The 26,264-nt window shown below is 36.8% G+C and overlaps 1 protein-coding gene across 1 annotated transcript in view; it reads left to right on the top strand.

The window, feature by feature from the left end:
- PTPRD (protein tyrosine phosphatase receptor type D) overlaps positions 1-26,264 on the top strand; it is a 520,100-nt gene that overhangs the window by 479,390 nt on the left and 14,446 nt on the right. The window contains exon 29 of the mRNA XM_049616822.1: positions 25,719-26,004. Coding sequence (XP_049472779.1) covers positions 25,719-26,004 — 286 coding nt within the window. The remainder of the gene's footprint in view (positions 1-25,718; positions 26,005-26,264) is intronic.

Here is a 26,264-nt window from a genome sequence, read left to right as displayed (position 1 = left end):
AAAGCATACATTGAACTAGGCTCATTACTTGAAAAATCAGCCAACAATATCCCCTACCTTGATCACCAACCATACAAACCACAGACTTGGCTCTAGATGTCTCTGACACTTAAAAAAGTAAATAAATAAATAAATAAACCCACCTTTAACGACGAAGATGTGCCAACATCAGAGAATTCAAAAGAACAGGTGATAGGCTCTTAACTCTACTGCCAAAAAGGAGTTCCAAAAATACTTTTGCACCATGGCAGCAAATTAATGCATGAGTAATAAATCTTCAGCCTCCCAAGGTGGCTACTTCTAAGGGCCCTGGTCTTTGGGGTTGACAAGTGCTGGGGGGTTTTTTGCTAGGGTATCAGGCACATTGCTTCATATTCATGCTTGGTATGAATATCCAGCATTCTGGCATTTTAAACAATAAGCCCTAGGAATGCCGTTAAGTGGCATATTATTTAGTGGCTGTCCCCTTTTATAGCATCCAGTGGAAGCCAAAGATAAAAGATTAGATGGATGGAGAAGTGAGACATGATGCTAGACTCCCTGCCCAAACCTAAAATCCCTTGCTCTTTGATTTTCAAGGGTATATACTTCTGTGACAGCATGCTTTATTTTTAAATCAAATATTTTCCTGAATATAAGTTTTTTGTGAAAACATTAAATTATTTTATTTATTTATTTGTTTGTTTATTTATTTATTTATTTAATTTATTTTTGTACTCCTTCTTCCCAAGGAGCATGATCAGTCTCTCTCTCTTTTTCTCTCATTTCCCATCCCACCTCCCTCCATACCTCTCCCACAGCCCAAAAAATCCTTCTCCACCTTTCAGTCCACCAAGAGAGGGTCAGTGATTAAGACTTTATTGGTCCACAGTGGTGCTTGTAGCATCTATTGTTTGTGATATATCTAAATAGACTAGATGAGATGTGATAGGGTTAAACTGGATCCCTTCCATTCTGATGATAAAGGTTAAACAGCTATTTGCTCAAATTCCTTTTAACACTTGAAAGGATTTTGAGAGTTATGATTTTTTGAGAAAGAGTTTCTTTTCCATTTATCTAGTTTTCTTCATTTGTCTAAGTTTGACCTGGTTTTGAGCATTGAATCTTAAAAAAAATGTGTAATCATATTTCGGGTACATCTGTATGCCTTAGGAATTGGTGACCTTTCTGAAATGGAGGGTATAGCTATCAGTTTAACCACCACTGCTTACAAATACTAACCCAAACTTACTGGCTTAAAACCACCACAGTCTGTTATTTATCATGGTTCTGTGGGCTGACTTGGGGCCCTGGCGACATCTTCTGCTGGTCTCTCCTGAGCTCTCTTTCACAGGAAGCTGGAAGCCCTTGGGAAAGCTAGTCTCTCCCACCCCCCACATGGCCTTGCATCCAGGTCTTGTGGCCTCAGGGTTCTGGGGATCAAAGGAGAATCTTACATGGCCTGTTGAGGCCAAGTTTTGTAAGTCACACACAATTACTTTCACAACATTCTCTTGCTCAAAGCAAGGCGGAAGCCAGCCCAGATTCAAAGGGTAGTGAAACAGACTCCACCTCAGGATGAGAGAAGCAACAAATGATGCATCACTTCATTTATCCCAGCGCTAGGTTCTACATCAGTGAACCTTATTTACTGGACGCATGGAGCTCTTCTCTCCACTCTTGTCAGCCTGGCTAAGTCCATAGTAAATTTTCCTCCTAAGGAGAAAAACCCCCAAGCCTGCCTAAAATACAGAGCAGGTTTTTGTTGACATATGAAATGGGTTTTTAAAAAGTGGAGGAAAAGTCTTTGTGATTTGTTTTATAACTGCTACCTGATTCTTTTTCTGAAACATCCACTTCTGTGGTAGGAGAAACTTGTACTCTTTAATCCCATTTCATCCTATCTTGAATATTTTTTTACATCTTCCTGTAATTTAGTAATTATTAGGGTTAATAGACTTTGTCTTAAACCCCAAAACTCCAGGAATATGATTCATTCACAGTGAATCATAGACCTAAAAGGGACATCTCAAGCTTCCCAGACAACTCCCCCTTCCCTCTCTCCTCTCTCTTTTCTCTCTCTCCCTCTCTGCCCTATTCCTCTCTGTCTCTCCCCTTCCCATTTCCACTGTCTCTTTATTTTCAGGAATAAGAAAATGAAATGAGGCCCAAGGAGGTCATCAACTTTCCCATAGACTCTTGCTGGACTCCAGCCTTCTATTGGTCCAGTATTTTTCCCACATGATTATAGGCCTTTTAATTTTGGTCCAGTTAATTTGAATAAGTATTCCCTTAACATTTTCTAGCTGAATTAGAAAAATAATAAGGAAGCACCTATGTAACAGCTGGAGACCTTATGTTAGGAACTAAGATGGTCAGAATAGGTAATTTTGGTGCATTAGAGCCAATTAAATGTCACAGATCTTTAAGACCATGACTGATTGAAAGAAGGGCTGATGAGTACCTGGGCAGCAGCCTGAATGAGCTAGGCACCCAGGTGGTCAGCAAGGATGGGCAGCAGAAACTGGTAGAGGGATGCCAAAGGGAGAAGGAGAGAATGTCAGCGATAAAACTCGTCCTACTTTTGCAGTGGTGCCTGGAGCTGTGATGGTGAAAAACACTCAGGCCACTAAAAATGACTCTACATGCTGTCTTGGCAGCCCTTCCCTGGCTTGGATTGGTGGCCTTATGTATCTGCTCCATTGGAGCTCCAGCCTGGCTGTGCCATGGCTGTAGCGTAGGCTCTTTAGTGGCCATATGCCTGGGAGGCTCATCATCCACAATTTCCTCATCCCAAGCTCCAGCCAAGTGCAGCAGATGCTATTGTTATCACTTCTATTGAATAAAGTAGGAAGCAAAGAGAGAAAGAAATTTGTCAATATTGTTTTTCTGCTGGAATCGAAATAAAAACTGTGTGTGGTATATTGTCTGATAGTAACCCTTGTGCCAAATCCCCATTTTCTGTAACACACTTACATGAGATAAGAATCTGCCCCTATATTTCTTAACATAATGTGAATGACCTTCTCCTTTCTACTGTAAATGTGTTACAATTATAGCCATTCACGCTTCTCAGTTTAGATTTGTGCTGTTTCTTGCACTTGGAAACCCTTTGCTTCTGACCATGCCATCTGTTGGAATCACTTACATTTCTTTCACACACTCACAGTGTTTGTTATATTCCCTAAATCTAGCTGTGCAAAACTCTGAAATCTTTTATGTAAATAAACAAATGTTTAGCAAATATTTTTAAGCCCTTTGCCTTGATAAGTAACATTAATAAGGTACGTTCGTGTTTCTAAAGTAGTACAGCTGCTGAGAGAATTTCTTGCAGAAATGTATGAAGTGACACCAAAATCAGAAGAGAATCTTGAAATAAATGCCTGCATATATAAATGGTTTCTGTGCCGAAGATAAACTAAATGATGATAAATTAAGCAAACAGAAAGTCTTTTTTTGGATATAGTACATACCTGAGGGGATGGAAAGAGGGCTTAGAACTCAACTAAGCCACTGGAACCCTCCCCTGTGTTATCCTATCAAACCTTTCCAGCCCAAAGAGCACACTCACTGATGACCCTGCAGAGTCCCATTGATTTACCCGTGTATCTTACTGCTCTCCTCTTAGCAGCCTGGCTAGGTACACTAGGTGCATTCCTTCATGGGATGGAATAAGAAAAGCAAAACCCCAAGTATAACCCAAAATACAGGTTATTTTGCCAATCTATGAAATAAGAAAGCAGAAGAAAATGCTGTTTAATACCTTCCAGAATTGCTACTTAATTTTTTGCCATCATCACCTTTTTTTTTTTTTATTTCCTGATTTTTTTTTTCCTTTTGGATCCATAACTACCCCCACATTTGTATGTAAGAGACGAGGGTTGGAGTGCCTTTTCCTATGTGTACTTTTTCACCTCACTGCCATGGTCTCTAGCCATAAAAAGCAGGGCTAAGTGGGCAGAGCCTCCTTTTGCCACCGAGGCTAGGCTGTTACCACGATGTGACCTATGTGTTGCCTGAATACAGATTGAGAATACTGGTTTTTTTATTATACTGTACCTGGAGACTATGCTCAAGTTAAATACTATATGTGAATATAGAAGGTAAATATATAAAAAGATGCAATCTCAGTAGGTCACAGTAGTCAGCCTTTAAACTTTATCAAGAGCCAAGATCATTAGATTTTAATGTGGACAAAGGAGGACCATGGATTGTTTCAAAATATGAGGCATGTTTCACATATGTCTTAGAACCCTAATAAAAATCCAACTTCCTGGAGTAATTTATACATAGTAGGTAATTTTCAAAATTCAAGGTAACAAATGAAGCTCCTAGATCTTAAAGCTTATGTTGTAAGTGTGTGCTAATAAGAACTACTCTGAATTCCATGACTTTCATGCCATATTTGGCTTTCAAACTAAGAAATGAAAATTACATATATAAGAAATGCTAGACTGCCCTAAAACCGTATTTGTGCAAATCACTTGCTTGCCTGAGCATCTATTTCTCTAGGAAGGTGAAGAACAATCTGGACATTTGCCAAAAACATCTTTCCTGCATGGGAAGACTACATAAAATTTGGTAGATTAAAATTGTTCTTGATGATGATGATGATGATGATTAGAAATTTTGGTTTTATGAAAGCCAATAAGAAGTTGTCTCTAACTACCTTCAAATTCAGTCCCAATTTGGGTTCACAGGTGATCAGTCACTCTAGAAAAACAAATACTATATGATCTCTCATGTATGAAACTAAAACACACACACACACACACACACACACAACAACAACAACAACAAGCTCATAGATAAGGAAAATATACAGGTAATTGCCAGAAGCAGGGGATGGAGGCAATGGGATAAATGAGTGAAGTGTGCTGAAAGGTTAAAAAATAAATAAATAATAATAATAATAATCAATTAAAAGTCCCACTTTGTCAACCTTAACCCAGCTCGAATTCTCATCAGTTAGGTGGAGAGTGTTGCTCAGTCCAGACTCTTACTCACTACTTTCATTTGAAAAATCATAACCAATCATGTTGCAAACCACAAAATTCTTTATAACCTATGGTTAACATTCCATTCCTCTTTTGTGTGTCTGGAAATGATTGACTTGGCTTCAGACTATTTTCTGATGTACTACAGCCTGAAATTCATTTGTTATCTTGGTTCAATTAAACTCAAACTTATTGATTTGTAGGGCACAATAGTAAAGCCACAAGCTTAGCAATACCTTTTTTCAGAATTCAGTGAAAAGCTCTGTGAATGTAGTCAGTTAGAAGAGCTATGTATGTATGCCTTTTTTGATGTGTTTATATTTCCTAAAAGCTTAGGAATAGAGACATTAAAAGAATTTGAAATGATACTTCTGCATGTAAGTCCTTTTCAGAGTGAATCTTCATGGCATACATAACATGCAAAGGTACAGCAGTTTCTAGGATGAACACCATGCCTTTTGCTAAATTCTCTGCCTACATTTCCATATAGATAATCTCATCAGGTAGCACTTCTGTAATTATCACTAATGTCCACAGTCTCTTTTTAAAACTGCATAATATCACAGTTTGGCTATGACATAACAAACTTAGACCTGATATCAGCTATTGGAACTCCATTAATGGTTCTAAACAACATCATCTTTGTTATTTTTCCCCCTTGGGGACCCTTCATTTGGAAAGAGCTTTATTTTAGGGACAGAAATAATCTATTTTTCCTAAACTTTTTTAGTTTCATATTTTCAAACATACCCAAGTGTAGAGAGAATGTATAATGAACCCCTAAGTACCCGTCAACCCAGCTTCAGTCATCATCATTTCAAGCAGTGTTTATTAAATGACAGCTCATTTTCTGATTTTTAAAAGAAATTTATTACATAACTGCCATTCAACATGAGAGATTTTAATAACCTGGACAACCTTTTCTCTGGTAAATGTTCAATATCTGTGAACATACATCATGTAAAGGGCACCCGCTACCACTTGCTCAACTCAAGGTTAAGGGTGCCTGGACTCTCTTATTCCACTACAATCTGTAACTTGCACTGACTTTCTAAGTCTAAAGACTTAACAGTATCAAGGCTTTTATACTATAATTTATTGAAGTAAAATTAACATACACTATAATTTCAGTTTCCAGTGTACAACAGAATGACTTAATGATTCTGTACATTCCTCAGTGCTCACCACTGTCTGGTCATCATCTGCAACCAAATGACATTTCTGCAATCTTATTGACTATATTCTCTATGCTATACCTTTCAACTCCATGACTTATTCATTTTGGAACTGGAAATATGTACCTTTTCTTCCTTATCTGTTTCACCCATGTTTCCACTCGCCTACCTATTGGCTACCACCTGTTTTTTCTCTGTATTTAAGAATCTGGTTTTGTTTGTTTGTCTCTTTTTCCTTTGTTCATTCTGTTGTTGTTGTTTCTTTAATTTCACATATGAGTGAAATCTTATGGTGTTTGTCTTTCACTGTCTGATCGATTTCACTTAACATTATACCCTCTAAGTCCACCCATGTCGTTGCAAATGGCAAGATCTTATTCTTTTTTATAGCTGAGTAATATTCCATTGTATATGTCTACCACCTCTTCTTCATCCATTCATCAGTCAATGGCCATTTGGGCTCTCTCCATATCTTGACTATTGTAAATAATGCTGCCATAAACCTAGAAGTGCCTATATCTTTTCAAATTAGTGGTTTTGTTTTCTTTGGGTAAATACCCAGTAGTGGAATTACTGGGTCATATAGTATTTCTATTTTTAATTTATTGAGGAAGCTCCACACTGTTTTCCATAGTGGCTGCACCAATTTGCATTCCCACCAACAGTGCATAAGGGTTCCTTTTTCTCCACATCTTTGCCAGCACTTGTCATTTCCTGTCTTTTTGACTGTAGCCATTCTGACAGGTGTAAAGTGATATCTCATTGTTATTTTGATTTGCTTGTCCCTAATGATTAGTGATATTGATCATGGTTTCATGTGTCTGTTGGCCATCTGGATTTCTTCTTTGGAAAAATGTCTATTCAGGTCCTCTGTTCATTTTAATTGAATTTTTATTGCTTTTTTGGAGGATCTGAGTTGTAAAAGTTCTTTATGTATTTTGGATATTAACCTCCTACCAGATATATCATTTGCAAATATCTTTTCTCATTCACTAGGTTGCTTTTTGGTTTTGTTGATGGTTTTCACTGTGCAAAAACTTTTTTTATTTTGATGCAGTCCCAATAGTTTATTTTTGTTTTTGTTTCCCATGCCTGACAAGACATATCTAGAAAAATGTTTCTATGGCTGATATCAGAGAGATTACTGCCTATTTTTTTCTTCTAGGACTTTTATGGTTTCACGTCTCACGTTTAGGTCTTTAATCCATTTTGAGTTCATTTTTGTGTATGGTGTAAGAAAGTGGTCCATCTTTTTCCTTTTGCATGCAGCTGTACAGTTTTTCCTACACCATTTGTTGAAGAGACAGGCTTCTTCATTGTATATTCTTACTTCTTTTGTCATAGATTAATTGACCATATAAATGTGAGTTTATTTATGGGCTCCCTATTCTGTTCCACTGATCTATGTGTCTATTTTTGTGCCAGTACCATACTGTTTTGATTACTACTAGTATATCCTGAACTCTAGTATTGTGATGCATCCAGCTTTGTTCTTTTTTTCTCAAGATTTCTTTGACTATTTGGGATCTTTTCTGGTTCCATACAACTTATGGTATTGTTTGTTCTAGTTCTGTGAAAAATTATATTGGTATTTTGATAGGAACTGCATTGAATCTGTAGATTGTTTGGGGGAGTATGGACATCTTAACAATACTAGTCCTTCCAATCCATGAGCATGGAATGTCTTTCTATTAATGACATCAAGTTTTAAAATGGTTTCACTTATTGAAACAACCTCTCTCTTTGGAGAGCTTGTTTCCAAAACTGTGCTTAGCAAATTTTGGCTTGCAGACAACTATTTTTTTATTCAATACATTTATTTTAAAATCAAATGTTATTTTTTAAAGGCTCAATTCATCATAGGCCCACCATTGTTATTTAACATCCAGAGCTTAATCCTCCCTTGGTTAAAGTTTCCTTAGTTTAATATGTGAAAGCACAGCTGAATTCAGAAATTATTAGCTACCTGATTTAGGAACAAAAAGAGAAATAAAAATAACAATTTTGTAAATCCAAATATTGAGCATTTCCCAAACAATTATTAGTACACATAATTAATGGTTCTTATTTTCATACTCATTTTGTGCTCTACAAGAAGTATACGAACAGAATTCAGGATACCTCATTAATGTATGTGCACACTGTGTCCTGAGTTGTTAATAGATGTTATGTGGGGACTTTTTTCTATATTCAGGTAAGTATAGGTTAAACTATGTTAAATTACTTTGCAACTGAGTTCCTCACCCTATGAAGTACTCATTTCTATTGTGAACTTTCAAGAGGAAATTTCTGAAACGTATTTAAACATGGAACTCTTCCCTGCCCCTTGGCATTTCTTTTTTTTTTTTTAAGTTTTTATTCAAATTCCAGTTAACATACAGTGTAATATTAGTTTCAGGTGGAGATATATATATCACTTCCATACAACATCCAGTGCTTATCACAAGTGCCCTCCTTAATCCCCATCACCTATTTTACCTACCCATCCTCCCACCCACCTCCCCTCTGGTAACCATCAGTTTATTCTCTATAGTTAAGAGTCTGTTGCTTGGTTTGTCTCTCTCTCTCTCTCTCTCTCTCTCTTTCCCTTTGATCATTTGTTTTGTTTCTTAAATTCCACATATGAGTGAAATCATATGGTATTTGTCTTTCTCTGACTGAGTTATTTCACTTAGCATTATGCTGTCTAACTCCATCCATGTCATTGCAAATGGCACAATTTCATTCTTTTTATGTCTGAGTAATATTTCAATGTGTGGAATATATTCCACATCTTCTTTATCCATTCATCAGTTAATGGACGCTTGGGCTGTTTCAATGATTTGGCTATTGTAGATCATGCTGCTACAAACATTGGGGTGTATGTATCCCTTTCAATTAATATTTTTGTATCCTTTCAGTAAGTACCTAATAGTGTAATTGCTCAATCATTCCCCCTTGCAATTTCTAAAAGAACTCTAGGAGGTGCTATCATAAAAGGTAGTTTGGCTAACAGTGATAAAACAGAACAATGATCTACTAAGAGTAATTAGTTAATAAATCAGCAACACTCAAGTTTATAAATATATAAAATCAATAAATACTTATTTAAACTACACTGTGTAGGGGTGCCTGGGTGGTTCAGTGGGTTGAGCGTCTGACTTCAGCTCAGGTCATGATCTCACAGCTCATGAGTTTGAGCCCCACATTGGGCTCTGTGCTGATGGCTCAGAGTCTTGAGATTGCATGGGATTCTGTGTTTTCCTTTATCTCTGCATGCCCCCCCAACTCTCACTCTCTCTGTCTGTCCTCAAAAATAAATAAACATTTTTAAAAAAATTTAACACACTGTGTAGAGCTCTAGACTCCAAGTGTGGCATCTCTCTTAAAAAGCTTGTAACAACATATATGAAGATACCTAAAATATTTAAGGCTATTCAAAAAATCCTTAATGTATGCGTTGAGACTTGAACATTTAGAGAAAACTTTGGTTAAAGCAAAGAACCCTGAAAAATTATGTATACAGTTAAAATTAACTTCAAATGTTTAATTGTATATTCATTAGTTTTTAAATTTAGGGCTAAGAACTCTCCTTTGACTATGACCTAGAATTAGCAGTTTACTGCATTTGATAAAGACAAACAACTTAATGGTTTTGAAGCAACTGAAGTATAGAATCCTACTAGATTTTTATCAAACATTTTCCATTTATTTACAGTTGTCTTGTACATAATTCAACAGTACTGTGGGTGAGTGATGGGGCACAAATTACTTACTTTTAGTAAGTCATTCGAAAGCAGTTAACTTAGGATTCACAGAAGCAACTTTTATTTTGTAAGCATATCTCATCAGTTTCTTTCATACTTATTTATTGAGTATATATGGTGTGTGTGTGTGTGTGTGTGTGTGTGTGTGTGTGTGTGTATATATATATACACATATGGAATATAGATGGAATAAACACCATGACATCACAAAAGAGCACAGACATCCTAGAGAATAGCCCCCTAGCTTTTAGCAAACCTGGTGCAGAAAAGGGAGAGTGGGGCTAGTTTTTAAATTGGTGAAGTGGAGATCAGATACAAAAATACATATAGATATGTATATGCATATGGAAAAGAACAATAGAACAAACAATAATCATTACTTGAGATAAGGGAAAGAAAAGAGAACTTCCCCATAAGCAAAGCACCGCACCTGAATTTCAGTCCCTGTGAATGGTTGTCTAGTACTCCGTCTCTCCATCTGTAAAATTTAAGGGATTAGCTCAGAGGTAGTTCTCAAACTTCATCATGTATCAGAATCACCTGATGGGCTTATGAAACTCAGGTTGTTTTACACCACCTCCAAAATATCTGATTCTGTAGGTCAAGATGGGGCCCCAAAACCGTCTTTCCTAACAAATTCCCAAATGATGCTATAGTGGTCATGGGGCAGCACTTTGAGAACCACTGGATTAGATCATCTCTAATATCCCTTTCAAGTCTAAAATCTGATTCACTTATGTATGACATTTTTTTTCCTGAGAGAATAGAAATCAGGATATAAAATTGAATGTTAATTTTTTGAATTCATTAGTATAACTCTTTAAAATAAACCATACAAGAATAGAAAAGTTTCATTATCTACTCTGCCATTAACCAACTGAAATAAATATTAAACTCTAGGTCCTTAATTCATAGAAAAAACAGAGTGAGGGAATTAATATTTATCAAGAACATATTAATTAAAAGGCATTTTTCCAACAATAGCCTTATGGCAACCTTTAGAAATGGGTTTAGATTTTATAGATGAGCAAACTGAGGCTCAGGGAGGATAAATAGATGACCTAACACCACACAGCTAGCAGGTGGAAGAGCCAGATGTTGAATCTGTAAAGTCCATGCTCTTTCCACTTGCCAAACTGACTCATAAAATAAGCATATCACATCACTGCTTTCCTTGTCAACTTATGTGAAACAAAATAGTCCATTTCACCAACTCAGCCAATACTTTAATTATGTTTAAATTATTTTAATCATTAATGGCATTTTAACAATATTTGTTCTTCCTATCCAGGAGCATGGAATCTTTTTTCTATTTTTTGTGTCTTCTAGTGAACTCTTAAGAAAAAAAAAATGGACTTCTTAAGTGTAGTGACTAGTAACTTCCACAGGCAAAAACTGAATTTCTTCCCTGGACTGTAACATCCAACCATTAGAGATATAAGGGCAGAAATGGTATCTTGGAGTTCACCATTACATCTTTTTCCCCTATCTATGTCACACATGAAAAAGACATTCAATAAATATTTGATGGATAAGTAAACATGAGCGGAAGTGTCATAATCCAAAACAATACCAGGAGCAAAGCCACACAAGAATTCTAAACAGTATAATCTGTGTTGTATAGGTAAAAAAACATATTAAAAGGGCAGTAGCGTTATTCTTAAAATGCCAGATAAAATGGTTCTTATTGTTACTTGGTTAGTGGAGAGGCTGGAAGTAAGCTAGGGACCAGATTTTGTGGGCACCAAACCCTGTAGAATACTTTACATTCATTATATGTGAGGCTTTGTAAATGTTGAGTCTAGGGCTTGCATTCTAATTACCATTATGCCTGGTATTAATGGAAATGTATGCTGCAACCCTGAGAATTATTAGGATAATAAGCATCCCATTCCCAATATCTTCCTCCCTATATGAGGTAGATTAAGTCTGCAAAAAGAAGCACTTAGTGCCCCCAGAAAGGGAAGCACCATATAGTGTCCCTGATGTTAAGAAAAAGTTTATTTTCCTTGAATGGGTTCCTTATTAAGGAGCAGTTTTCTCATCCCTGATCACCACATTCCCTCTACTTCCAGAACACACTGGCAGGAAATAAAACGAGCTATTGCTCTCCTCATATGCAGTATTATTGCTGCTCATATGGCCTCTGCTGAATCCAGCCCTGGGTTTACCCCTCATTGGAGGGTTCCAGTCCACTAAGGAAGGCAGCTTGGGGTCCCAAAATTGGCCCAGACTCCATGAGCGAGGTTGTCCAGGCATGTGATAGAATGAACATTGCCAAGCTGTTACTGTATCTCCTGGGGAGCTGCTAAAATGACTCGTTGCCTTTGGAGAGAATCTTCCGGAGGAAGTAGCTTTGACATCAGTGAATTTGTACTCCTCTTCCTGTAAAGTTGGGGAAAGCAGCTCACCTGTAGCCATGATTGGAGAGCAAGGAAGAGCTGGTACGCAGCAAAACAATCCCACAGTGTGTCAGATTCCTTCTCACTGCTCTTGGATATGGCAGGCATTTCAGGTTCTGTGCACGTGGTATGTCAGATATTATTGAGTTAATTCTTCAGGAGATTAAATGCCCTGTCAGTTACTCAAGTGTAGTAATTTAGAAGTTTCTTTAATAAAAGGGTAAATTTTCAGCCCCTTACAGCAGCACATGCCCATAGTCCCATTTATGGGGGAGGCTGCAGCAGGAGGATAGCTTGAGCCCAGGAGTTCTGAGCTGCAGTGAGCTGTGCCCATTAGGTGTCTGCACTAAATTTGGCATCAATATGGTGACTTCCCAGGAGCAGGAAACACCAGATTGCTCAAGGAAGGTTGAGCTCACCCAGGATGGAAACAGAGCAGGTCAAAACTTCCATACTGATCAGTAAAGGGCATATTCTCAGATGCTGCCACTCATCATCTACATATTTTAATGCTTATGAATATTTCCATATAATTAATGTTCTAAATGGTAAGTGCTGTAATTTCCTTTGACCTATGTTGCAGTTAGATATATTACTTGATCAGTGCTCTCAATGAATCATTTTATACACACGTATTTAGTTAATTGATTATTTTTTTTTCCTGCCTGTGTTTATGTGTAATATACTCTATAAGGGGAAGGAAATCAGCCTGCTTGCAGCTGAGTCTGGTAAAAGAGCAATTAGGTTCTATCAGAACAAACAGCTGTCAATAATGAGTTCTGAATTAAAATTACTAGCAAAGAAAGGAATCTAGACATCTGCAGGAAATATGAAAATATTTTTATAACCTAATAACTGAGATCTGGACAGGGGTATCACTGAATTTTCCCAGCTGTACCTGAAACATATTTTGAAATAATCCCAGACTGAAAGAACACTGAAATTCACCACATAAACTAGGCTGCACTTTTTTTTTTAAATGTTGGCTGCCTTTGAAGAGTATGTATTTTGATTTCATGTAATCAGCATGAAAACTTTCTATTTCAAACTATTTTACTCTGCCCCCAGTCATAAAATGAAGGTTAAAAATAGTTCTCTTATCTTCATATTGTGTCTTTCCAATCAGGGTCCTGTTGCTTGGATATATTTCTTTCTGTCTTTGGAAAAATACTTTGGGGTCTAATTACACGGTATCTGATTTGCTCCCATTGAGGTTGCTTTTCACAAAGAAAACTTGCAAGGTGGGCTTCTGGCATCTGAGTTTTATTACAAGATAATTCCATATATGTGCAGGTATCTAGAGATAGTAAACTATTTTGGTCTTAAAAAAATAAACCTTACTTTTTGAAAACAGACTTTGCAGTTGCCCTTTTACATTGAAATTTTAAGGTGGTTAGGTCAAAAAACCAATGTGAATAAGAGACAAATATTTTTAAAGGTATTATATATGTGTGTGTGTGTGTGTGTGTGTGTGTGTGTGTGTATACACATGCTTGTGTATACATGCATGCTTGTGTATACATTTGTGTATATATATATATATACACATACGTATATATGTATATATGTATATGTATATATATGTATACACACAAGCATAGATAATTAGCATATTTGATACATTTTTTGCCCCCATTTACTTATAAAAATATGTCAAGAGTAGTATCTCTATATCGCTATGGCCCATGGACTACCAGCAGCAGCAAGACTTTGGAGCTGGTTGGAAATGCACAATTTTGGGTTCTCCTCCACACCTACAGAACTGAAATCTCAGAGCAGAACCCAGGAAATCTGTTTTTTCAACAGATGTGTGAAGACCACTTTGATGGACAGATAATGCATAAATGCCCGGTGGTACAGTGCATGGTGATGGGTACATAGAAGAGGAATCTCTCCTTTTGCATTTATTAAATTGACTTATTGCATATTTTTATCTTTTTGATGTTACAGTCTTGTGACTGTGTTCTCCATCTTCTACTATTACTCTGCATGAGAGGCAAACCCTGCCCTCTCTACCTCCACCCTTAAACATGACCAGTATGTCATTCTGAATACACTTAGTACTAGTTTTCATTAATGAAATAGTCTCCGTGTATGAATACATGCTTACTGAAACAGAGCTGACATCAGTATAACTAGTATACATAGCCAGGTACACAAAGATCTATTTTTACAGTGCTTCAAAAGCCACCTAATGTATTTCTCTTTGGCCAGTTGAATAGACTGGAGGATCTAATGTTTCATGAATAAAGTACAGTAACAAATAAAACATGTATCTTTTAGACCAACATTCTTGCAGCCTCAATTACAGAATCATGGACCTAGGGTCCATCTGAGAGCTCTAAGGAAAACTGTCATCTGTTTCCAGTGAAACTCCACTGCTGAGGGCATAAGTCTGGGAAAGAGGAGATACAGACCAAAGCCTCAGCTCTCAGCTCTGCTCTAACAGCCACATGATCTTGGTCAAATTCTTAACCCTGGCTAGGTCTCCATTTCCTCCTTTGAAAAATCGAAGTAGGCAGACAAGCTAGAAGAGGCAAAAAGAAGTACTTACCCATTAATTCAGAAACCTGTGAGTTTAAGAAGCCAGATCAGACCCATGGGGACACCAACACAAAGGCCTGCTGGAGGCCTGTGGGGTGATACAAAGAAGGAGGCCCTGTATAAGACAGTAGGTAGATTGTAGCAAGCCTGAAATTCTTACTGCCTTAACAAAAACTCGTGGGAATCAAACAAAAGGACCTAAACAAAAGGGCCAGACGAAACACAGAGATACCAGTTTATAACCCCTGATTTAGAGCCTTCAATACCATTGGATCGTTTATGTTTAAATGAACATAATAGCATCTTTGTAAAGCAAAGACAAAAAAACCTCAAAATCTTGCCCTTGTGGGAAAACATTGATATGCTTCCCAAAATGACTGAAATAAAGTTGCCAAAATTCAGTTGCTAAAGTTTGATATCTTCCAAATTCCTTCCCACTGCTGTTTCTTCTCTTTGACTCTGCTTAAACTGAGTCAGGAATAATGGCATTTATGTTGCTATGGTGAGCCTGCTGCCTGCACTGAACAGGTTATATACATTGTAGTTGACATGATTGTTACTTTCTTTGGGTTGCACAGTACACAACCTGTGCAGCTTTACTTGGCAGGCCTGGTTAATGGTTGTATCCACTTTCAAAATGTAGATAATTTAGTGTCATTATGAAAAGAATTTACAATATGAACTGAACTGATAGGCCATTTACAAAGAAAATATCTGTGAAAATGATAGAGTTCCATGTACTTCTATCGCATCATTCAATTGACCTTATTCAATTTAGAGTCAATTACCAATTACCAGGCCAGCTGAGTCAGTTTCTCTCTGTGCCTGATGGCCTCCTCTATCCATCTGTAAAATAAGACCTGCTATGGCATATTCAGGTGTTCTTTATATAAACATATTAGCCTTCTAATTTATCTTGAGCACCACATTTTAAGAATAATAGGAAATGTGCTTGGCAGATAATATTGAGACAGAGCCAAAATCACACAGACGTTTTTGGAAGATTTTGTTTGAGTCAACATAATTGAAAGAGAAAATCCGATTAGGCCCATGTGTATTTTGTTTTTTGTTGACTTATTCTTTTTAAGAAGCCGCCTTCAGGCCATCATGGAAAAATAAAATGTCTGGAGAAAATATGATCTGGGAAGGTCATCCTTGTCCTCTCAATATTCTAGACTAAGATCCTTATCATGTCAGTTTTTCTGGGCTTAGGTTCTGCTGCTTCTCTGTTGATGACATATGAACTTTTGATCACCAGAGGATGCCACCCAAGAGTGCAATGGACTTTTTCTTTCCAGAGTGGTCAGGTTTTTTGGGGTTGTCTCATCCTAACTTTTGCTTATTCTAACTCTTTACTAAGCATCCTCTTCCCTATGCAAGTCTCAGCTGTAAGTAGCTGCCAACATTGCCCAGACTTCTCCTAAGAATCCATCTCTGGTCAATATTCCCACACTAGAGTGCACAGGGTTCCATCTTCTCTATCTCTGTGGGGACTCAATGGTATATTGATCTTTCATATCTTTATAATGGTAACTTTTATTCATTATTCTATATTTCTTTTTAGTTCCATTGTGGTATGATTTTGTTGTTCTTGCATTAGAAACAAAATTTTTTGAACACTTCAACTAAAGTGAAAGTATCCCCTTACTCCCATCCTCCACTAAGAGGTAACTGTTGTTATAATTTGTATATCTTTGCAGATAAATCCTATCCATAAACATGTATGCATATAAAAATATATAATCTTGTTGTATGGTCTTTTTAAAAAATGTAAGTGGCATCATAATGTATCTATTCGACAGTGTCTTGGGCAACTTTTCTTTTTGTCAATCTCTGGGTTTACCTCATTCTTTTAACTGGTATTCCTGGTATTTATGTATTATAGTTTAACCATTTCCTTGTCATAGTAATTGTTTTATCCAATTAACCTATTTCAAATAATGCTACAATGAAAATCCCTTTCTAAGATTCTCTATGGATATGTGACAGATTTCTAGAAATGGAGGTGCTGCATCAGAGAATATGTGCACTTAAAATTTTAATGAACACTACAAAATTGTCCCCTGAAATAACTATATTACCTAGGCTTTTAGTCTGTGTCTAATGGCATGGGTAAATTTAATTCACAATTTTTCAAAATATTTAATTTTTATTTTATACTATATAAAAGTAAATTAAGTAGATGAATATTTATGTCAAAGAAATTGGTATAATTTATCTGGTCATTCTAGGTAAAAGAGATGCCAGAGGCCATGATACTAAAATACTCATGGGTCATTGTTTTGTAGAGAGCACTAAATATTCTAGAGGTGTCCAGTATAATTCAGTGTTAAGTTGCATGCTAAGTTTTAACAAAAAAAAAAAAAAAATGAAAGAAGATTTTTAAAGTGACAGCCATATCAGGGGCTCCTGGGTGGCTCAGTCAGTTAAGTGTCCAACATCAGCTCAGGTCATGATCATGTGGTTCATGAGTTTGAGCCCCGCATCAGGCTCTGTGCTGACAGCTCAGAGCCTGGAGCCTGCTTCGGATTCTGTGTCTCCCTCTCTCTACGCCTCCCCTGCTTGCATTCTGTCTCTCCGTGTCCCTCAAAACAAATAAACATTAAAAAAAATAAAAATAAAATGACAGCCATATCACGATCACATCACAGTTTTATCAGGGTAGTCATCTGATTAATCTTGTAAACCTCAGTCATAAAACTCAATCCATTCTCATAGGTGTCCTATTTTGTATATTTGCCATTTGTAAATGCCATTTCTGTTGCAACTGAACTGTAATATTCAGTCAGATTATGAGCTGATATATGTACAAAATGCTCACCAAGATTTTTGGTTCATATTTTACTGTCTTTGCTCCCAACTAAATGATCTGTAAAATCTCCTGATTCTATGGTCTTTTTTTTTGCCAGATCATTGAAGTTTCAGTAAAGGGTCAGCATTAACACTCCACCAGATTAATCAGAAAAGCCAACTTTTAAGCAAATCCCCAGAATGATTTTAGTACAAAACAGCCCCCTTATGCCTCTTAATGTTTTCCTTTTGCACATTACTACCGTATCGCATCACGGGACATTAAGCATATTTCAACTCATGGGACTAACTCAATCATGTTTTTAGAAATTGAAAACAAATGTTGTAACTGGCTGAATGATAATGTTGAAGTAATAACAATTTCCTGGTAGGCGTACTTGTTCAATGGATTGCATAGTCTTCAGCTTGTAAACACTGGAATGTCTACCACTGACTGACACCGTTTTTCTGTTGTTGTTGTTGTTTCTATTGTTGTTCTCAAGGCAAAATTTGTCAATAATTTGGTTTGCTTTGGTGGAATCATTGTCCTCAATGGAAGATAACTTAGAATGTTGGATTTACTTCAGGAGAAAGAGGGACCAACCTAATGCTAGACTTGATTTAACAGTGCTGTCCTCTTCCCTTTTTGCTGGAATGTTCTGTAACATAATAAATGTACTGAATTGTGCTGGCCTCAGCCTGAAGCATGGGGTTATGCACTTTTTTAAAAGATATTTAGAAAAATCTGTCTCTATGCTTGGCAACTACTCTGACAGAAAGCAGATAAAAATAAGGGTGGTTTATCAGTTTTGCTGTTCTTATCATGTTTCAGGTTGAAGGCTGTTGAAATGATGAAAAACAAACAGCACTAAATAGGGTTCTGTCATTATTGCTGCTGTGGGGAGCTGAGTTTTTCAGGATCAAAGAAAAATGCATTTGCTTTTAGAACTACAATCCTTCATTTTGAGAGGTGCATTGCACGCAGATACTGATGGGTGAAAAATAGAGCAAATTGGAGAAGGAAGTAAATATGTTCTGTTGGGGGAACTTGGAAATTCAAACAAAAGTAGACTGGCATACTTCTAAAAGCTCTGAATTTTCAACGTTCAGTTTCTTAAGAAAAAAAGTGGTGCCTGAGGTTGTTATTTCTGAGCAAGTGGAGTAGAGCATAAACACAGGATGTTTCCATCTCATCAAATTTTAAGAATCCCCTTTATCTTTGTAAACACATATAAAAGTAATATTCCCATGCCAGGGGCTTTGAGGAATGTTCCTGTATATGTCATTGATACAGAAGAAATGTCTTTGTATTTTTAAACTTCTATTTTTAAAACTTAAGTTGAGCACTTCCTGTTTCCCTGGCATGGAAATTACTATGAGATATTGTCAAACATGGTAGAGACAAGGAAGTTGTTGTTCTTCCCCTCAAGGAGACTGTCAACTGGTACAAAAATAATAACCAGGAAACAAAACTGAGGTAAGGTGGTTGCTGATAGAGATAAATTTCCATAGATATCCAAGGAGGAGTAAACCAGGGGAGAGTCTTGGTCAAGGATGCAGCAGGTGAGAGGATTCTTAGAGGAAGCTAGATATCAACAGGTAGACCTAATAAAGAGAAGGAAGGGCCTACATAAGCAAAGGCTGAGAAAGCATTAAATATGTTTAATTTTCCTGGAGCTGGGGAAATCTATGACTCTTATAATAAAAGTAATTGCCTGAGAGCCATGCAGTTTCAACTAGGTAAAGGCAAATAGACAAACATTCTCAGATATACAAGTCATCAGGAATAATACTACCCATGCACACTTTGCATAATACATTTAAGGATGTATTCCGACAAACTAATGGATGTATCAAAATAAAGAACTCAAGAGTCGATGAAGCTATTATGCCATAAATATTTACTGATTGCCCACCACGTGCTGAGGCATCAGGGAAGTAGTGAGCAAAACCAACAGGATCCTTTCCTCATGGAGATTACAGTTTAGCAGGAAAATTAGATAGTAAGTAATCATATGAATACATATGTAATTATAAATCTCAACAACTGATGTGAGGTAAATGTATAGTGTTCTGGCAGAGCAGTTTTGAGGAATTTATATTGATTTAAGTTGATACCTATTATGGACTGAATTGTGTCGCTTCAAAATAGGTCTATTGAAGTCTTAACCGACCCCCTTGTAATGTGACTATATTTGGAGGTGGAGCGCTCTCTCTGTGCACAGGTACAGGGAAAAGACCATGTGAAGTCACAGATAAAAGCCTGCCATCCTAAGCCAAGAAGAGAGGTCTCACCAGAAACCAACCCTGATGGCACCTTAATCTTGGACTTTTGGCCTCCTGAACCATTGGAAAATAAATTCCTGTTGTTTAAGGCACCAGCCCTAGCAGACTCACATAATACCTAAAAGGACAAGGAATGGTTTGCTGAGTGAAGAAGGATAGATAAGTTTTCTAGGAGAGAATATCCCAAGAAAAGTTCCTGGAACAGAAAATAGCTTAGCCTATTTGAGTTAACTAAATGAAAGCCAAGGTGGCTGGAAGGCAGTGAGGGGAAAAAGGACAGGTGCTACATATTTATTTTCCATTTTAAGGTTGTTTATAACATTTTTATCAAATACATAACTGTACTAACATCAATTCTTTAAAATAACTGTTTTGTTTGTTTATAGTTCTCTGGTGTCTCTTCTCATTCTTATAAAGATACCAGTCCTGCTTGGCAAAGGCCACACCATTATGACCTTAATTACCTCCCTAAAAACCTTATCATAAATACAGTCACATTGGGGGTTAAGACTTCAACATATGGATTTTGAGGGGACCCAATTCAGTCCATAACAGACATCAGTTTGTTTTTGTTTTGGTTTTGTTTGTTTGTTTGGTTTTGAATGTTTATTTACTTATTTTGAGAGAGAGGCAAGCACGCAAGCAAGGAGTGGTGGAGGGGAGATAGAATCCCATGCTGGGTTTCAGGGCTCTTATGAACTAATCTGAGCCAAAATCAAGAGTTGGACGCTTAACTGAATGAGTCACCCAGGTGCCCCATAACAGGTGTCAGTTTAAATGACATTTCCTCAACAGTACTTGGCCAGCATGCTGTACATTTACTTCATAGCAGTTGTTGGACATTTATAATTGTATATTTATTCATATGATCACTTACTATCTAATTCTCCTAGTAAACCATAATCTCCATGAGTAGAAGATCTTGTTGACTTTGCTCACCACTTCCCTGATGTCTTAGCACATGGTGGGCACTCCTTAAATATTAGCCTATAGAGTCTTATGAGAGGACGTAGCAAATGTGGATGGAAAAACAAAGTAACGAGCAACTTCTTGTCTGTCCCTGGCTGATGGGCATGGATGAGTTAGGACAGTCAATAGTTGCTGGCAATGTGTAACAACCAGCTCTGTGGGGGTGGGGGTGGGGAAATATTTGCCAATGTCCTCATTGTACGTCCTCCCACCATGGCTGATTTCAAGGTACAAACGTGACATCACTGAAGGCAAAGCTCAGGAGAGAGGCTCAGTTAGCACATCATCATATAATAGTTTCACCTCAAGAGCATAAATGAAAACTAATTAAGAAGTAGTGTATTTTGTGTATAACCTTATTTTTAATACATTTATGCAAAATTTCTGAGAATTTAACAATTGGCTTCTGCTGGCTCCAGCACATCATGGATGGATAATTGAATAAAGTTGTAGGGGTTGAAAGCACAGAAATTCATAATTTATTACTGTACAGGGAAGGAGGGGAAACCAGTCCAAACTGATTCTTAAATTTTAGCCCTGCATAGCAAGGAAAGAGAGAGAGGGAAGAGCAGATTTGAACAGAGAAGATGCTGATTAATCTTGGAATCTATTTATCTCTAAAGAAATTTGAGGGTGGCTTGAAATATAGGTCTCCACTTATGCTCAAAGAAAAGTGTATCATCTTAGGAATCATCTGTTTGAAGATTATTGCTGAATCATGAAGGGGAATGAGAGAAATGAGGACAGAACTTTGGGGACATTATCTACATTTTGGCATTTGGCTAAGGTATGTGAATTAGAGAAAGAGATACAGATGGAAAAATCCAGAGAAGCATGAGGATTATCATTACAGGAATTAAACAGAAACCAAGGAAAAAAGGCTTTTTAAGGAACCTATGTTCAGGATTGTTGAACAATACTAAAGGGATGTTGTTGAGGAGTGGGCCACAAGAAGGGCACCATTTTTTTTCTGATGCAACTGGCAGAAAGCAGTGGCAACACCATCGAATGTTGTGCTAAAGTTTAACATCTCACAACTTACAATTGAGCCCCTCTTCAGCCATTTACTATTAGCTGTGGGACTTTAGGGCAGCTCCCAGATGTTATAAATCATAGAAAGGAAAAGGGAACTGACGGACATTTGCTGAGTGCCTCCCGGGAACCAAGCAGTGTGTTTGGAAGGCATTTTGCTGGCATCTCATTTACCATGACAATATATGTGAAAGTAGTAAGTTCTTCAAATGTAAGATATTATTTATTTGAAATATGAAGAGAAAGGGGAGAACAGCTTGAGGGGGTAGATTAAAGCAAGATGTTGAAAGCCTAATCTTAAATGATCCTGCAGTGATTGTATCACAATTTTCTCAGCTTTAACATTATCTATTCCTTTTGTCAGCTTCAGAGGTAGAATTTTAAAATGAGGTTGCACCCACAATGTTACTGTGTCTTCCTTTATGTTTGCAAACACTTGGCATGTTTAATTCAGCCTTAAAACTTGCTAAGTAATTAACTAGAGTTAATGATCACTATCGCGATTTAAGAAAAAAATGGGAAAGCAGGGAAGAGTTTAAATGACTTTCTCAAGGACACTCAGCCATTGGTATCTGGAAAAAGTGTGTTGAACTTCATGATCTTACTTAAAGCTAAGAAACCTCTCTAACATTTAAATCCCCAAGAACTCTTCCTTCTAAAGATGAAGTAATACATAAATTAAAAGGGCCCACTCCTTCCCTATCTTCCATATGAATCGCAAGTTTGAGGAATTAACAATATTTTGAATTGGCAGAGAAGAAATAGGTTTTGCACAAGTAATAGCCTCTCTTCTGTCTTTTTTCCCCCATAGTTTGTAATTTAGACTCAGGCACATATTTGATTTTTCCCTCAGTTTTTTGGGGAAATTGCATCCATACCACCATGAAGAGGTTGCTACTGTTTGAATCTGGAGTTATTCCTACCAATTTTCCAAGATCCCAAGATATCTTTTTGTCAGAATATAGATCCAGAATATAGACATTTGGAATGGTCCCTGCTGTATTTTTTTGGAAAATATACCTGCCATTGTCTAGAATTGACTTATTTAGGGCTCAGTTATAAGGCTTATGGCATGGTTTGCACTAAAAAGAATTGCATGAAGTTGTATCCAATTAGAAACAATGCACAATTAGGATGAAGATAATTAAGTAAAACAACACAGAGAAAAAAGATATTACTCATGTTCTTAGAACCTCCTAAATGTGAGGGCTACCCCCTTTCTCCAGGTTAAGTTTTACTTAGTTTCTTTTAATTGCACTGTGATGGCAGATCAGAAGACCCAGACACAGAGGCCTCTCAAAGCATTTTCCTCTCTCCCTGTTCCCTACCTAGCACTGTGGAGCAGTCTTCAGGCCTTCTCTGCATAATTCTGAACCTTTGTCAAATGTAGGCTTCTTTCACTGACTGAAGGGTCCTTCTTTCTCAGTAGGCTTACTGAACATGGATGGGCTGCTCATTATGTAAGGCCTCTGATGCCAATTACTGATTTATTTTCTTATTTCACAAACATTATTAAGCACCGACTTCATGCTTAATTTAGGACACAAAAAGGTAACAGAAAAGTTAGTTCCTGCTCTCAGGATATACTCCATGATTTGAGGATGACGACCCTACCAGACTAGTTAATAATACGATGTGATTGAGACTGTAATGGAGTGGCATTTGAGATACCACTTAGGTGATCTGGAACAGAGGGTGATTAATCCTGCCTAGGGACTGGGAGAGAGGGGTAATGGAGAGTATCAGGGAAAGCTTGCCATCTCCCGGTTTTATTAGTAGAACAAATTAAGTAAACGGGACTTTGTGGATCTGGGTGCATCAGATTTCTAATTGTTGTGTGCTAAAAAAAAATGTCTGTCACTTCAAAGACTCTTTGTCTCCAAAAGCTTTTGCATTACATCTCAGTGTCATATCACTTTGTGGTTAAACCTTGAATGCAGCCTTAGAATGAAAATCCAGAGGCTCTCTGACTAAATACTAACAGTCATTTTTTATGTCTGACAGGACATAAAAAGTAAGCAATTTTTAAATAGTGGCCCTATCATATTCCTGCTTAACCTAGTCTACAAACCTGAGGGCCTTTGTGTGGAAGCTAGATTTGATCTGTACTGCTCAGTACATAAATAAAGGTATTATTTATTACAAAATGCTCACTTACCACCTTGTAGGCACTTGGCACTAGAGAGAAATTGCCATTTCAATTGAGTCAGGTACCCTAGTGCTCCCTAAACTCATCCATTTGAAGTTCTGGTATCTTCCTTGTACAAGTGCCTCACTAGGCCAATGAAAAGTTTCACATGTAACTCCCAAAGCCAACATATGGCTGCAAAAGCCATTTTTTTCTCTTTTGCTACTCTAGCCTCCTAAATTCCCCGTCCTTTGTGTCCTTCAAGTCCTGGTTCAAATGCCACATCATCCACAAAACCAACACATCCTGGTTTTTGTTTGTTTTCTTTCTGTCCATTAGTATAAATAGTTAAGTAACCTTTTACCTTATTGATAGATGTTGAGCTCTTTAAAAGTAAGATCTAAGTCATCTTTAATGTTGTATCCCACATGTTACTGAACAAAGTACTGTTCATTGAATGAAGAGAAGGATATGTTGATGGACAGATGGACAAATAAATGAATACATAGATACGCAAATGACAGGAAACATGGCATGTAGCTAATGAAGGAGACTGTTGCTTAGTATCTATGGTGGTTGTGTATACCTATTCCTGTTAATTACATGTTTCCCAGCCAGGTAAATATCCATGATCAAGAAGAGAAAAATGTTTTGGATTCAACCATACTTGACACATAAATGGACTCACTCTAAAGAGTTTGCTAAGAGACAAACAAGACTTACCTAGAGATTTAAGAACACAGATGTGTTATTTTGCTAGTGTTCTTTCCAACACTTGAGGAAATTCCAATGTTTCAACCACCTGACTCTGTAATCCAGTTCAGTAAATTAGATTGTCTCCTTGGAACAACATATCTTGTTTTGGGGTTTTGCTCTCTCTTACCTTCTCTTCTTTGAATCCGTTTCCACCAACTGGAAAATGACCCATAAGTCCAGAAGTAATGGAGTTTAAAAAATGTCTCAGAGCTTCTTCAATAACAAAGATTGAAGCTTTTATTTTCCCACACAGAATACTTGAATTTCACCTGGAATTTCAAAATATGTTCAACTCTGGAAGAGAAGAAAAACTCGCCTGTACTCTCTAGTGATTGTTTTTTATTAGGAATTTATTTCCATTGAGAATTACCTGTTCTTTTTTTTTTTTTTTTTAGTGTGTAATAGCAGTTCAATATTTTAATTATATATTTCCCACTAAATTGATCTTAAAACTTCCTTGCTGCATTTTAGAATATGAAATATTTCATACTGAATGATTTTCTAGTTTTTATTTCGCAAATTGAACTGAAATAAATGGAGAAGATTTGCAAAAAGATATAGCCTAGTTAGATATTAACCAATTTACAAAATACCTTCTAATATAAACAACCTAAATGTGTTTTTTAAATAACAGTTTCAAAATAATGTATGCTTTGTTTTACATGATCAAGGGGCATAGTGATTATGGATTTACATTTTGAAACCAAATTAATTATACTTGGTATTTGATTCCCTCCCCTCTGGTTACAGTGACTTGATAATACCTTTTATTTTAGAGTGCTCCAAAATAATCCCAATAGCTAGTTGAAAAGAATTAATGGATTTAAAACTTAGTTAATAAGAATGAAAATATTTTTTTATGTGTTTGTTTCCTGGTAGATTTATTTAGACTTTTCTTTTTGTTTTTCTTGTAGTGCGGGAGTTGGCAGGACTGGCTGTTTCATTGTAATAGACGCCATGTTAGAAAGAATAAAGCATGAAAAAACTGTAGATATTTATGGCCATGTAACTTTAATGAGAGCCCAGAGGAATTACATGGTTCAAACAGAAGACCAATACATCTTTATCCATGATGCACTGTTAGAAGCAGTGACTTGTGGAAATACCGAAGTGCCAGCTAGAAACTTGTATGCCTACATTCAGAAGCTGACACAAATAGAAGCAGGAGAGAATGTCACAGGAATGGAGCTTGAATTTAAGGTATGATATTGGATGTGATGTGGTAATTCAGAAGCAAGTCATTCTGGGATTGTCTCTGAATAGTGGCCTCACTTTCTTAACCTTTCAAGTTTTTGAAGTTACAAGATTCACTTGACCTTCTCAGGTGTCTGACTATAAAATACTTTTCTTCCTCTTTCCCTTTTCTCTGTCCTTTGCTTCCTAACAATACCTCGAGCTCTTTTGTACCCTAATTTAAACTGAGAGATCATACTCTCAGAACATACTTAAAAAGTCAGTAG

The sequence above is a fragment of the Panthera uncia genome, chromosome D4 (genome assembly GCF_023721935.1).
Source record: "Panthera uncia isolate 11264 chromosome D4, Puncia_PCG_1.0, whole genome shotgun sequence".
NCBI classification, from domain to species: Eukaryota; Metazoa; Chordata; class Mammalia; order Carnivora; family Felidae; genus Panthera; species Panthera uncia.
The sequence above is the reverse complement of the archived record's forward strand: the minus strand, read 5'-3'. Positions and strand labels throughout refer to the sequence as shown.